We start from the raw sequence: 14,714 nt of genomic DNA, 5'->3' as shown, positions 1-14,714 counted from the left end.
CGCTTTAACCTGCTTTACCCCCCCCCCACACACACACACACACACACACACACACAGACCTGCAAACTGACAAAACTGGACATGCGTAGTAAAGGACCGTTGTGAAGAATGCCGTTGAAACTGCATGGAGGAAAAAAAAAGGAAGGTGGGGTGAGGCATTGGGAGACCACTGTAGGTTTCAGAACATGTACAATGCTAATGGCAAATATCTGCTTAAAGACAAAGTGATTATTAAACTGGATATCTGGTTGAACTGCCTGGTTTTACTGGTGTTCATTATACAATATATACAGTACATCTGTGTTGTGTCTTTTTTTTCCCCGCCACCTTTGGTGCTGTTCTTTTGAGTGCCGTGCTATGAGCTTGTAGATCTGCTATTTTTGAAAACTCATACATTTGTGCAAATTTTTGAATAGATATTTTTAAACCTTTGCTTCTGGGGGTCCCTGGAACAAAATATTTTGAGATGGGAGGTCCGTGGCCCAAATACATATAATTTTGGAGGTCCTTGACATGAAAAGGTTTGAGAACCACTAATATAACATACGTTAAAAAAAACAACTAGGGTGTAGAAGACATTTGTAGAATCGGAACCTCAGGCCTTAATGGGTTAATTCCAAGGACCACCATAACTCTGAGTGTGCAAATGGACCCTTACAGTTCCATTTGTGCAGACTTGCAGAGTTACAGTCCTGCAAGGATCCATTTGGAACCCCCTCAAGTAACCCAAGAGGGTCCCTGGACCTCACTTTGAGAACCACTACAATATGTATGTAATACTGTATGTATGATTGAATGAATGTTGTTTTCAGAAATGATAATTAAGGCCAAAATTATGTTTTTTTTTATAAATATAGGAATTGTTAAAGGGAACCGTAAAGGAATCTGAATTGTTGAGGAACTGTGACCTCATACTGTATGTCAAACGGTTACTTTTCAGGATCCAAATTCAAAAACAGCTGAAGTAGCAGAACCGCAAGGTACTTCTGTTTGATGCTGTAGTATGAGCAAGTACGCTAGGGCAGTGGTTTTCAACCCTTTTTGCGTCAAGGACCCCCACATTGATACATATTAGCCCAGGGACCCCCATTTGAAAAGATATGCCAGGGACTCAACCATTTTGATTTCTTGGGGGTCCCAATCTACACAGTATCATCATCAGTGTACAAATGGAACCAAATGGACCCTAACAGGACCATTTGGTTCCATTTGTACACTCAGAGTTACCAACAGACAGGGGCCAATTTGGTTCCTAACTATTAATTTGTCTGGGGACCCCCTGGAACCCCATCAAGGACCACTGTTGGTCCCCGGACCACTGGTTGAGAACCACTGCGCTAGGGCATGAAGTTACGGAAAAAAAACAAAAAAAGTTAAAATAGAGAGATGAGAAGTTTCTGCCCAACAGCAATTATTTTTCATAGCAGTGGACGTAGATTTGTTACAACCTTTCCCGCCACTGTTAAAAGTCCATATGTTGAATTTAGATGTCAAGATGTGTCAGTAGGCAGAGCTCACTGATTGTCTGGTGGCTACGCAATACTCTCTCTGGGAAGAAATATGTCATGATTTAACTGAATTTAAAAGAATTACTCGCCACAGTGGAAGAAATGGGTCAGATTTAGTGTTTAATAGTATCATCAAAATCTGATCAGTATACATGTTGATCTTGTAAAGGAATAATATCCTCCATTTCCTCTTTTAAGTTAACCTTCCATTGACTTCTCTGGCCATAGCCTGAGCTGAAGGCTCAATGCCAGCTGCACAACCAGCTGATTTCTGGGACTCAATTTGCTGTACTTCCTCCTACTGTCTGCTATGATTATATATCGTCTCTGTCGGGTGGAAACCTCATACTGTATGTCCAAAATGTTACTTTTCAGGATTCAAATTTTTTTTTTAAATAGCAAAAGTAGCAGATCTACAAGCTCAAAGCGCTTCACTTCGAGCTTGCAGATCTGCTACTTATGATACTTTAAAGTGACGCTGTATGATCAAGTAGGGCATTCATTTGCAAAAAAAACACAAAAAGTTAAAATATGGAGATAAGAGGTTTCTGCCCGACATGTTAAACCACATATAAAACCCTCAGCTTCCAATCTACAATCTACTTCCCTGCATGAAGAGGGCAGACAGTGAAGAAGTAGACATGATTCAATCGCAGTGTAACAGTAGACAATAATGCTATTCTAACCCCATGAATGCTATTTAGAGCACAAGCTGCTGTATCCACTATATCCAGTGTGCTTTTCTAGCACGGTGGTTCTCAAACGTTTTCATGTGAAGGACCGACCCCAAATTGATATGTATTTGGCCGCAGGCACCCATCTCGATTGTGCCAGGGACCCCCATAGGCCTCAGAGAATTTATTTTCGTTACGTTTTCAAAAGGTTATGAAAATAAGCCCATCTACATAAAGCTATGGGGAGAGAGACAAATCTCTCCCCATATAAAGCTGTGTAGGTAGGCTATACATGAAAATAGGGTTGAAGTGTTTGAAGGTTCCTCATTTTTCTGGAACCCCCTCAAGGACCCCTGGTGCTCCCAGCTTACAGCAAAGAGGTGAACATGTTAATCGCAGTGTTGCTTGAGAAAAAAATGATTTGGCCTTTAACTGCACGTGAATAAACATGTGTATCTGTGACTCTGTGTGATCACTGAAACTAACATTAACACTAACAACACACACTGATGAAACACTAACAGTATGTGTAGTAATCTACACATACTGTGTAGATTACTACACATCTACAATCTACACATACTTTGTAGATTACTGTGCATTATTTCGAAGTGCAGTATGACAATATCCCCAGTAGGTGGCAACAATGGTTCACTATTACTGCGGTTCCCAGACTTTTTAGGCTTAGTTTGCACCCCATTCTACATCCCAACTGGGCTGCTGCACCCCCTATCCTTAGAAAATAGCCTATTTATATATTGAAGGCATCACACATGCACAAATAATCACAAAATATAAAATAATACACATAAAAACACTAAATATTCAAAAGAGTACAGAAATGTGCACATTTGAATTAAATTGAATCTACATTGTAACAAAGTTACACACAAGGCAAGGAAAGGAAAGTGTTTTTTGTATAGCACATTTCAACAACAAGGCAATGCAATGTGCTTTATTGTGGTTTACAAACGTCACTTTTAGATGGGGGGGAAATGCTGTCATAATTAAGCCCCATTAAAATAAATAAAATAATAAAAATGGCTGAAATTGCAGCTGAAGTGCATTTTGGGTACATTAATGAATTTGTTAAATGTAGGTTTTTAATTTTGGATACAACTTTTACCAAAGTGTACAAAGGAAATGTTTTAATTGCATTCTTTTACTTCATTAAAATGTTTCTTGTCGTGCACCCCTTAGAGGCAGCTCAAGCACCCCAAGGGGTGCACGCACCCCACTTAAGGAATCCCTGCACTATTAGTACTGTAGGCTACACGTAATTGTAGATTTATTAAAACCACCATCTCCTGTCATTAGGAATGCCATTACAAAGTACTGTAGATCAATACCAAATCAAAATTAACAATTATATCATCTCTGTCGGGTGGAAACCTCAAATGTCCAAAACTGCTACTATTCAGGATTAAAATTAAAAAACAGAAAAAGTAGCAGATCTACAAGCTAAAAACATGTCGTTTCGAGCTTGTAGTAGATCTGCTACTTTTGATGCTTTCGTGTGACGCTGTAGTATGATCAAGTAGGCCGTTGATTTACGAAAAAACATGAAAAGTTAGAATATGGAGATAGGAGGTTTCTGCCCGACAGCAACGATATTCAAATACATTCTTCATAACGGGCACTATATTTTGTCAACTGAGGCCCAAGAACAGTGTTCTTCAGCCTGTTTATGCGTAGTATCCCCACATAAACACGGCTACAGTCATCATGACCAGAGCGTTGGCGTCCAGAGTGTACTTCCACACCGGGGCCTCGCTGATGTCAGGCAGCTGTTTGGACGCCTCGGCCACTTCCTGCTCATTGGCCTCTGTGTCCTGTGAGCCGCCGCCCACACCGCAGAACCAGCCAACCAGGCGGCAGATACCGGACTTGGGGACCTCCTTGTCAGCCACTGAGACGAGAAACAGAGGAGAGGAAAAAAATTCAATTGTGTGAGTGTGTGTATTCCTTTAGTCAATTTGTGTCTTTATTTGTCAATAAATGTTTTGCCCTTTTTTCCTCCCAATTTAGCCGATATGCAAATTAATTCCTCCATACACACATTTCTGTGTTGCCACTGCTGTTGTATCTTCCTGGCTCACCTGTCAGTGAGGAGCCCCCACCAGGAGGACATAGTGCCTCCGTCCTACGCCTCCCGTTCAACATTCCCTGCTGACAGGCTCCGCCCCCAGCCCATAGGAGTACATGCATGTGACAAATATCACCCTCACCGCCCGGCTTCTCTACCCCAAAACACGGCCAATTGTATTCGTACAGACGCTCGGCCAAACTGGATGCACCGCGGTGGATCCGAAGTGGTTTCTCAAATGTTTTCATGTCAAGGACCCCCAAATTGATATGTATATTTGGCTGCGGACCCTCATCTCAAAAATATTTTTTTCAGTTTAAAATGTTCGTTTAAAAAAATATATATATATGTATATATATTCAAAGATTTGCACAAATTGTCACAGTTTTTCAAAAATAGCAGATCTACAAGCTCATAGCGCGGCACGAAGTGCTATGAGCTATGAGCTTGTATATCTGCTATTTTTGAATAACCAAAGTATAATATATGGTTAAAGTGGTTAAAATGTTTGTGACGCTATATTAACTATTTTAGCAGGGGACCCCCTGGAACCCTACCAAGGACCCCTGGAACCCCTGGTTCTCACTTTGAGAACCAATGCCCTTGACTCCAAGGTGGTGGGCAGGTACTTTACTGGACCACACAGAGTGCCCACATTCTTTTGCGTGTGTCTTTGACAACGTCCCCTACTCTTTCTCTCACCTGTCTCGTGCTCAGCCTTCCGTTTGGTCTTCTTCTCCGCCGCCTGTCGGCGTGCTCTCCTCCCTCTCTCCTGGTCCTTCCAGTCCAGGTCCTCCCTCTCCTCCTTGGAGTGGCGTAGACTGAACACCAGACGATGGAGCTGGGTTTACGTATAGGACACAGAAATCATGATCTCTTTATTCACACACTGGAACACAAATCTCACCCACTCATACATAGAGCCCGATTCCTGACTGACGCCACATGTTTGGAGTCCTGACCTAGACCGCTGATTACCCATGTTTTGTCCAATATTTTGTAAAAAATAAATACATTAAAAAGACAAAAGTCTTAAATAAATATTTTAATCAATTAAGATTTTTTTTTTACCTATAAGCAAACTAATAAATAAAAATAAGCAAACTTTTTGCCCAATAAAAAAAAATGCAAATTAAGTATATAAAATCCAATGCGTGAAAGGATTTGTTTTTGTTAAAAGGTTCAAGCACTATATTCTGATAGTAATCATTGATATAGAGTGTTTGTTCAGTAACAGGAGTCTCCCTGTCTCTCCAGCTCTTAAATAAACCGGAAATACATTTTCAGGTAGGTGACAACATTTCAGCCAATCAGGAGAGATTTATCAGCTTCATTTTTATAGTGTTCAATTTTGTCTTCTCATCTCTTAGTGTCATCACTTCCCATTTCACTTGTTTCTCTATCCTGATTGGATAAAACTGGTATACTGACCTGAAAATGCATTTTATGGTTATTAAATAGATGGAGAGACATGTGTTTGTCTATAGCAATGAGTCATTTCAAAATATAGAGCTATTTAATACTTATGTTAACCAAAGAAAATCACTTACCCTACCTTTAATTATACAATTATACAATGAACAAGCAAAGAAGTATAAGACACACAAACAAACTGTGCTCCCAGTGGGGCTCCTCACTGGCAGGTGAGTCAGTAGGATACAGTGATAACACACAGAAATGTGTGTGGAGGAATTCATTGGGGGAGAAAAGGCGCAACAAATCGAAATAAGAAATATACACAGAAAATCTTCGGGTGGAAACCTGAACCAAAACGTTTACTTTCCAGGATTCAAATTCAAAAATATCAAAAGTAGAATATCCACAAGCTCAAAAGGCGGCGTGGTTTCAAACTTGTGGATCTGCTACTTGATATTTTTGTGTGACGCTGTAGTGTAGTATGATCAAGTAGGGCATTCATTAAGAAAAAAGTAAAAAAAAACACAAAAAGTTGGAGATAAGCAGTTTCCGCCCGATAACAACAAAACGGTAGATGAACAACACTCACATGTTGGTCGTGTATGGGCTCAGTGCAGCAGCTGATGAGCAGCACCAGCAGTGACGTGCAGCAGAACAGCAGCACGGCAAAGTACAGATAATGGACCCCACACACCAGCCGGGGGCAGGCGGACGGGAAGAGACAGCTGCCGTTACCAAACCAGAACTCTGGAACCATCCGGCACAGACCCATAGCCAGGCCCCCCATCAGGCCCCAGAACGCACCCTGAGGGGTTTGAGGTAGGGGGAGAGGGTATATGATATTCTGTGCTCCACCATCATTTAGACCAGTGGTTCTCAAACTTTTTCATGTCAAGGACCCCCAAAATGATATACTGTATATTTGGCCGCGGACCCCCATCTGAAAAGGTTTTGTGCCAGGGAGAAGATTTGTTATTTTTGAATAGCCAACATATAAATGGATATAAAGCTTGTGTGCTTTTGCGTGACGCTGACAAGCTGTAGTGGTGACAACAGATGAGGTGTTTAAAAAATTTTGTGCTCTACAAGGCCACTGGCCATGACAATTTTCCCTCCAAATTTCTTAGAGACTCAGCCGCCTCCAATCCTCCAATCATCACTGACCCACATAATAAACCTCTCCATCAAACAGGGATCCGGAACAGGTTGAAAAAACTAAAGTACGAATTCCAATCTGGCTTCAGAACATCCCACTCCACTGACACATGCCTTCTCTATTTGAACGACAACATCAAACATGAGGTGGACTCAGGCAAATACTGTGGCATGGTCATGCTGGGCTTTTGACACCGTAAATCACTCTATATTGATTGATAAACTAAAAGCAGTAGCACATCAATGAGCTGGATGCAATCCTATCTGGAGGGGAGAGAACAGGTGGTGGAGGTGAACGGAACCCTGCCCAATGACGTCCACAATCACAACACCAGAGGGAGCTCCACTAATCACGTTCAACCCAGATTTGGATATCTGTATCTGTCTCACCGGCTCATTCACCCTCTTGACAAACACTGCCAGGAAGAAGACTGACGCGATGGGCGGGGCCAGATAGCTTGTCACTGATTGGATATAATCAAACAGCTGACCACTCTGGGCAGCCTGGACCACTGGAATCCAGCAGATACTGATGGCTACGATACAAAGAACCCAGACTCTAGAGGAGAGGAGAGGGGGAGAGGAGAGGAGAGGAGAGGAGAGGAGAGGAGAGGAGAGGAGAGGAGAGGAGAGGAGAGGAGAGGAGAGGAGAGGAGAGGAGAGGAGAGGAGAGGAGAGGAGAGGAGAGGAGAGGAGTACAGAAGGAGATAATATGAGAAGAGAGGAGAGGATCATAGAAGAGAAGAGTAGAGGAGAGAAGGGGAGAGGAGAAGAGCATAGAAGAGGAGAGGAGAGGAGAGGAGAGGAGAGGAGAGGAGAGGAGAGGAGAGGAGAGGAGAGGAGAATATGAGAGAATAATGAGGAGAGGAGTTAAATAAGCTGAGTACTTTAATGCAAACTGCTTTTTTCCTCAAAGATTTTGGCATAATATCTGTGAATAATCTGTCTTTGTGTGCAGGTGGATCAGACCAGGGAGGTCTTCTTCCCTCCTACCTTCCAACGATCATGAGTTCGCTCTCGGCGGCCTGCGGCCTGATGCGTGTCCAGATGTCCATGGTGAACAGGGTGCTGCTGCTGTTGAAGATGGAGGCCAGAGAGGACATGAGAGCAGCCAGCATCACAGCCAGCATCAGACCACGCAGACCTGAGAACAGCATAGTCTTTTGAATAAAATTCCATTTAGTTTTTGTCATATTTTAGTCATCTGAAATGTTATAGTTTTTGTCTAGTTTTAGTCGACTAAATAATGGCTGATTTTACACTTGGTTGCACGCTGAAAATAGCAGATCTACAAGCTCACAACGCGGCGCGACGCGTTGTGAGCTTGTAGATCTGCTATTTTCAGCATGCAACACCCACGTGGAACCAAACATAAAACGACTTGTCTTTTAGTTCTACTGGATCTCTTCTCCACTAGTCACTCCCTAACATTTTAGTCTGGTTTTTAATTGTTGACAAAATTGTCAATATATTTAGTCTTAGTTTTAGTCATCGTAGCTTAGTTTCTATTTAGTTTTCGTCAGTGAAAAAAGGTAGTCGACGAACATTTTCGTCATAGTTTTAGTCGACGAAATCAACACTGCCTGAGAACATAGGGACAAAAATGCCCAAAATAGGGACGCCAGGTTGAAAGTGGTCGAAGGAGTAAAGTGCTGAAAAGTGAACACTGAGGCAATTGGCCATTATTCACACGTCTCTTTCCCCTCCAATTATGATGTAAGAGCGGAATGGCTGCCGTGTGAACATGGTCAATTGTGATGACGTTGACATAACTACATAATTAAGTATTTATACTCCTAAGGTTTAGGAGTGTGTATTTATTAAGTGTGTGTGTGTGGTTTTACCGCTGGGCATCACAGAGACCACCAGTTTGGGGTAGGCAATGTTGGAGCAGCCCACCTCAGTCCCACACACCATCTTACACACCTCTGGGACCACACAGCCAACCTCATCTAGAAAGAAAAAAACACACACACACACACACACACACACACACACACACACACACACACACACACACACACACACACACACACACACACACACACACACACACACACACACACACACACACACACACACACACACACACACACACACACACACACACACACACACACACATTATGGACCAGTGAGTGGTTCTCCAACTCTTTCATGTGAAGGACCCCCAAATTGATTTGTATTGGGCAACGGACCCGTTGCGGAACGAAGCATCTGTGTCATCTTAGATTTTTGCGTTGGCCATTCAAAAATAGCAGATATACAAGCTGCTATTTTTGAACATTTTTTTTTAAAATCTTTAAAAGTGTGAGAACTACTGATTTAGAAGGCATTTGTAGCATCGGCCTCAGGTCTTAATGGGTTAAACCCCAGCAGCAGATGTGAGCTATTTTTAGCGAAAGCTTTCCCCACTAGCGTTGATTTTGACGACTAAAACTATGACGAACATTTGTTGTTCGTCGACTACCTTTTTTCACTGACGAAAACTGAATAAAAACTAAGCTACGATCACTAAAACTAAGACTAAATATATTGACAATTTCGTCAACAAATAAAAACTAGACTAAAATGTTAAGGAGTGACTAGTGGAGAAGAGATCCATAGTAGAACTAAACGACAAGTAATTTTATCGCGCTGCGACGCATTGTGAGCTTGTAGATCGGCTATTTTCAGCATGCAACCAAGTGAAAAATCTGCCATTACGACGCCATCAAGGCACCGCCAAAATACATTTTAGTCGACTAAATCAACTGTAGATTTAGTCGACTAAAATCTTATGACATTCAGTCGAATGAAACTAGACAAAAACTAAAACATTTCAGCTGACTAAAATATGACTAAAACTAAATGGAATTTTATTCAAAAGACTATGACTAAAACTACATCAAACTTTGCTGTCAAAATCAACACAGGTCTTAACCCCAGCATCCGTATTGGCGGGGAAAGCTTCCGCCGAAAACAGCAGATGTGAGCTAGTTTTAGCAAAAGCTTTCCCCACAATAACAGAAAACAACAAAAACTTGTTTTGCCGGGGACCCACTAGAACCCCCCCCCCCCCTCAAGGACCAGTATGGGGGTCCGCGGAGCCCGCTTTGAGAAGCACTGTTCTCCGCCAGTGTTGATTTTGGCAGCAATTTTTTATTTAGTTTTAGTCATAGTCTTTTGAATAAAGTTCTGTTTAGTTTTAGTCATATTTTAGTCACCTGAAATGTTTTACTTTTATTCTAATTTTAGTCGACTAAATATCATAAGATTTTAGGCGACTAAATCTACAGTTGATTTAATTAAATTAATTTACTAAAATATATTTTTTGCGGGGCCGTGATGGCGTAGAAATGGCTGATTTTCACTTAGCTGCATGCCAAAAATAGCTCATCTACAAGTTAATCGGCTATTTTCGGTCTGTGACACCCGCGCGCACCCATGATGACTTGTCTTAGTTCTACTGGATCTCTTCTCCACTCGTCCCTCCCAAACATTTTAGTCTATTATTTGTTGACGAAATTGTCAGTATATTTAGTCATAGTTTGAGTCATCATAGCTTCGTTTTTAATTAGTTTTCCTAAGTGAAAAAAGGTAGTCGACAGACATTTTTAGCGGTGCCAGCCGCTCTACATTTGACCGTGTGTGTTTGCGTGTCCGTCCGAGCACGGCATAAGCAGCTGCAGCACAAACAGGACACAGTGCAACACATGCTCCACTTAAAGACATGCGCACACAGGCTGGTGCGCACGTGTACACACACACAACACACACACACACACACACACACACACACACACACACACACACACACACACACACACACACACACACACACACACACACACACACACACACACACACACACACACACACACACACACACACACACACACACACACACACACACACACACACACAACCTGGGTAGAGGACTCTACTGATCATGCCAGGGAACACCATGAGGAACATGGGCAGCAGCTTGAGGTAGCCACACATGATGCAGCCCGCCTTCACATGGCTGAGGCTGCGAGCCGCCAGGCAGCGCTGCACGATCACCTGCAACACAACACAAGGCCATTGATTATTTCTGCCCGCCGGAGAACCTCAGGTTAGCTCTCCTGTTCTCCTTGAGAAACGGCATTGTCACACAGCCTCAACACTAGAGGGCGCAACCATGATCTGGTACCACCCAAATTTAGAACAAACATGGGAAAATTCTCATTCTACTATACTCTACCACCAAAATGTGGAATGCCCTGACACCATCCATTAAAGCGGGGGTTTTCAACCTTTTTGGCTGGCGATGCCCCAAAAAGACTTGGCCAGGGCTCACGACCCCCCCTCCTTCAGCACTCACCAATCTAACAACATATATATACGCACTGAACAAACGTGCATTGGTGTGTGCACACTGAACTAACACGTGCATGCTACAGTACACACATACTGCGACTGCTATACTAAATGAAATAACTATAATAGTTCATCGTTATAAGACTTTAATTATAGGTACATTTTCTAAAACTAATATTAGTAACATTAAGCTCGAGTCGAACCTTGCATCTGAGAGGGCAATATACGCACCTCTTCACACAAATCCAGTAGCCAAAGGCACTGGCCACCAACGTTGACCTTGCAATTCCACCTCTTATGTTGAAAAACTCGACTGATTTATCGATGTGATTTGGGTGTTTGGTTTAATCTTTGTTGACATAAGTGTAAATTTTGTTCACCTGCTTTTTAAACAGCTGTGCCTCAACGTGCCCACTGTGAGCTTCTCACTTGCGGGTCAAAGTAGTCAATACTAGTGGGGTGTTAGGTGTGTGATATCTTTTTTATGGATCTTAGTATCTTACCGCAACAGCAAGATGCATCCACCACACCGTTCCATTCACAGGCTGTTGAGAGCAACCGTTTCATGAATTGCGACCCCTCCAAATTATTTTGAGACCCCTCTGGGGGTCGCGACCCCCAGGTTGAAAACCACTGCATTAAAGCATGTGTAACGCTGATTTCTTTCAAAATTGGCCTGAAAAAAACATCAGGAGAAATGTAAATTCCCATCTCTTTTGCACAGTACAGTACACTACATATAGTGTCTGTATTTGTTGATAATGTCATGTATTATTGTGTTCATTCTTTTATGCTATGTTGATGAATCAATTGAATACATAGGACCACAATGGAACATTTTTATGTTATCCTTTTAGCTTTAACCACTTAAACCCCGGCATCCTGAAAATAGCAGATCGACAAGCTCACAACGTTGTGAGCTTGTCGATCTGCTATTTTCAGCGAAAGCTTTCCGTTTCATGAATTGCGGTCCGCTCCGGTCTGGTGCAGAAGCAACCCTACGTCATCAGGCGAGTCATGCAGGCGGCCGGAACCCGCAAGCCACACCCCAAAATAACTCCGGCTGCAATCAATGGCATTGTAATAGGGCCTACCTAATAAAATCCTTGATGTGGCGTAGTTTAGGTTTTTTTTAAATACAAAATAAGTATAAATGTCCCCACGGGGAAATTCTATTTAGGGATCTAGGGATTGGGGGATTGGGGAAACAAACAGGGGGAAACAAAACAAAACGGCTCCGCAAAACCGGAAACCACAACACCCGGACGCCAGAAGCTTTTTTCTTTTTTTTTTCAGTAGGCGTGGCCTAGACCGGATTACACGGGCAATTTCATAACGAATACGAATACCAGGCTTTCCTCCGGGGTGGAAAGACTGGTGATGCGAGTTTACATGCTGTTTACATTTCTAACCAGTAAAGTATTCAATCAATCAAAACCTGTAAACCTGTGACGTGTCAACAGAGTTCACCAAACCTGGTCTGTGCACCAGTACCAGCCTCCCACAATGGCGATGCCAAACACCACTCCAGGCCAGGGCAGGTCCCCTGAGACGGGGTCCCTCAGCAGACTGAAGGCATCCTCCCTGGGCGTGTAGCACTGTGGGGAGATGTTGTAGCGCTGGGGGTCCAGGGAGACCGTGGCACTGGGCAGGGCCGAGCTGTAGCGAGCCAACAGAGCACTGTAGCCTCCTACTTTAGCGAACGCTGGTATAAGGGAAATAAAAGGAATTCGAGTGTGAGGGAGGGAGGGAGAGCAGTGGAGTCAGCAATAGGCTCTATGCACAGCAGCCATATTGGACAGAAATTGGGCCTCTTCCTTGCTTCCTTCACAGGTGTTAGCAATGATACTAATGAAGGCTCTGTTCCATTCAGTGTAGCACAGTGGTTCTCAAACGTTTTCATTTCAAGGACCCCCATAACTCTGAGAGTGTACAAATGGAACCAAATGGATCCATTTGTCCATTTGGGTCCATTTGGTTCCATTTGTACACTCCCTCAAGCCATGAGGGTCCCTGGACCACACTTTGAGACCCACTAGTGTTTCTAGTGAGCCAACATGCACAGTATCAGCACCCTGACTCTGTTTGACCAGAATGGAACAGAGCCTTCATTAGTAACACCTGTGAAGGAAGTAAGGAAGAGGCCCAATTTCTTTCCAATATGGCTGCTGTGCATAGAGCCTATTGCGGCCTGCATCGTTCAAAACAATTTAAAGTATACAGACAGTATGCAGAGGACATTAAAAGCAGGTGCTGTTGGCTGTGGGTGCTCAGCTACAAAAGTATATCTCTGCTGTCAACAGAAATCAACTATGTCCAAAATATTAACTTTTCAGGAAATGAAAAAAATTACGTTTTTTTAAAACAGCACAATACTGCCTCATCAAAGTTAGTATGGATAAGGATAATTCCTTTTAACAGGACGTTCATGAAAGTCCTTGCGGGCTTGTTTCCAATGAGGGCCTGTGAGCAATTAGGGGTTAAGAGTCTTGCTCAGGGACAAATTTAATTTCATCGACACATATGCTGGCGTGGCCTGGAATCGTACCTGGGGCAACCAGGGCCTCTGGCTCCCTAGGCGGGCTCACTAACCACTCAGCGATGGCCGCCCCATAGTATTGTGACTTTATACATTGTCAGGCACTTGCTTGTGTCATTATATTATCACCACTTTACCCAAATCCAGCTCAAGTGTTAGGAGGTCTTTGAATGTGGAGATAGTTGTTACAGTATGTCCATCATTCATTAGAATGACGTAAATGACGTAAATCTACAATCTCACAATGCGTCGCATCGCGACGCATTGTGAGCTTGTAGATCGTCTATTTTCAAATGGCCGAAATGTATATAGGGCAGAAGTGGGTAATGTATGTTTTGTAATAATAATCAAAATCTACAAAGTAACTAGTAGCTAAAGTTTTCAAATCACTGTAATGGAGTAAAAGTACATTATTTGGTTCTGAAATGTAATGGAGTAGAAGTAAAAGTACTGAAAATTGAAAATACTCAAGTAAAGTAAAAAATAGCTCAAAATTGTACTTAAGTACAGTACTTGAGTAAATGTACTTAGTTATGTTCCACCACTGGTTCACACACTGTTGTTGTCAAAGATTTGTCAATGCTCACTTTGTTGTTCCCACTTGCCTTGCCCGGTCCTAAGGCCTGATTTATACTTATAGTTGCACGCTGGTGTCTCGCACCGAAACAGCAGATCCACACACGCTCACAACGTGTCGCGGTGCGACACTTTGTGAGCTTGTAGATCGGCTATGTTGGGGGGGCGCGAGACACGATACGCAACCGAGTATAAATCAGGCTTACAGGGGCTACACCATGCATTTAAATAAAATATTAAATATTTAATATCATATTGTGTATGTCCCTCAAACGTTTTTCAAAAGGTTTGAGCCTAAATCAAGCACGTGGCGCTATTGAGCGTGAACGTTTGTATGCATGTTATCTCCTGGTTGTGTGTGGAAAAAGTTTTTTAAAAAAGTGCTTTGTAGGCATAGCCGCGGGAAGACCTTTTAGGTTA

The 14,714-nt window shown here is 42.6% G+C and overlaps 1 protein-coding gene across 1 annotated transcript in view; it reads right to left on the bottom strand.

Annotated features, from left to right (window-relative positions):
* Positions 1–3,867: 3,867 nt before the first annotated feature.
* The window catches only part of slc5a2 (solute carrier family 5 member 2), a gene marked incomplete at its 3' end in the record, with an annotated part of 50,795 nt that continues 39,948 nt past the window's right edge, over positions 3,868–14,714 (bottom strand). Inside the window, exons 8-15 of the mRNA XM_080429461.1 lie at positions 12,655–12,884; positions 10,747–10,882; positions 8,684–8,791; positions 7,833–7,983; positions 7,230–7,398; positions 6,274–6,489; positions 4,971–5,109; positions 3,868–4,091 (exon numbers count right to left, since the gene is read on the bottom strand). Coding sequence (XP_080285587.1) covers positions 3,868–4,091; positions 4,971–5,109; positions 6,274–6,489; positions 7,230–7,398; positions 7,833–7,983; positions 8,684–8,791; positions 10,747–10,882; positions 12,655–12,884 — 1,373 coding nt within the window. The remainder of the gene's footprint in view (positions 4,092–4,970; positions 5,110–6,273; positions 6,490–7,229; positions 7,399–7,832; positions 7,984–8,683; positions 8,792–10,746; positions 10,883–12,654; positions 12,885–14,714) is intronic.

This window comes from Gymnoscopelus braueri, assembly GCF_963280865.1.
Source record: "Gymnoscopelus braueri genome assembly, chromosome: 5".
NCBI lineage: Eukaryota > Metazoa > Chordata > Actinopteri > Myctophiformes > Myctophidae > Gymnoscopelus > Gymnoscopelus braueri.
This window is presented reverse-complemented; position numbering and strand designations above follow the sequence as displayed.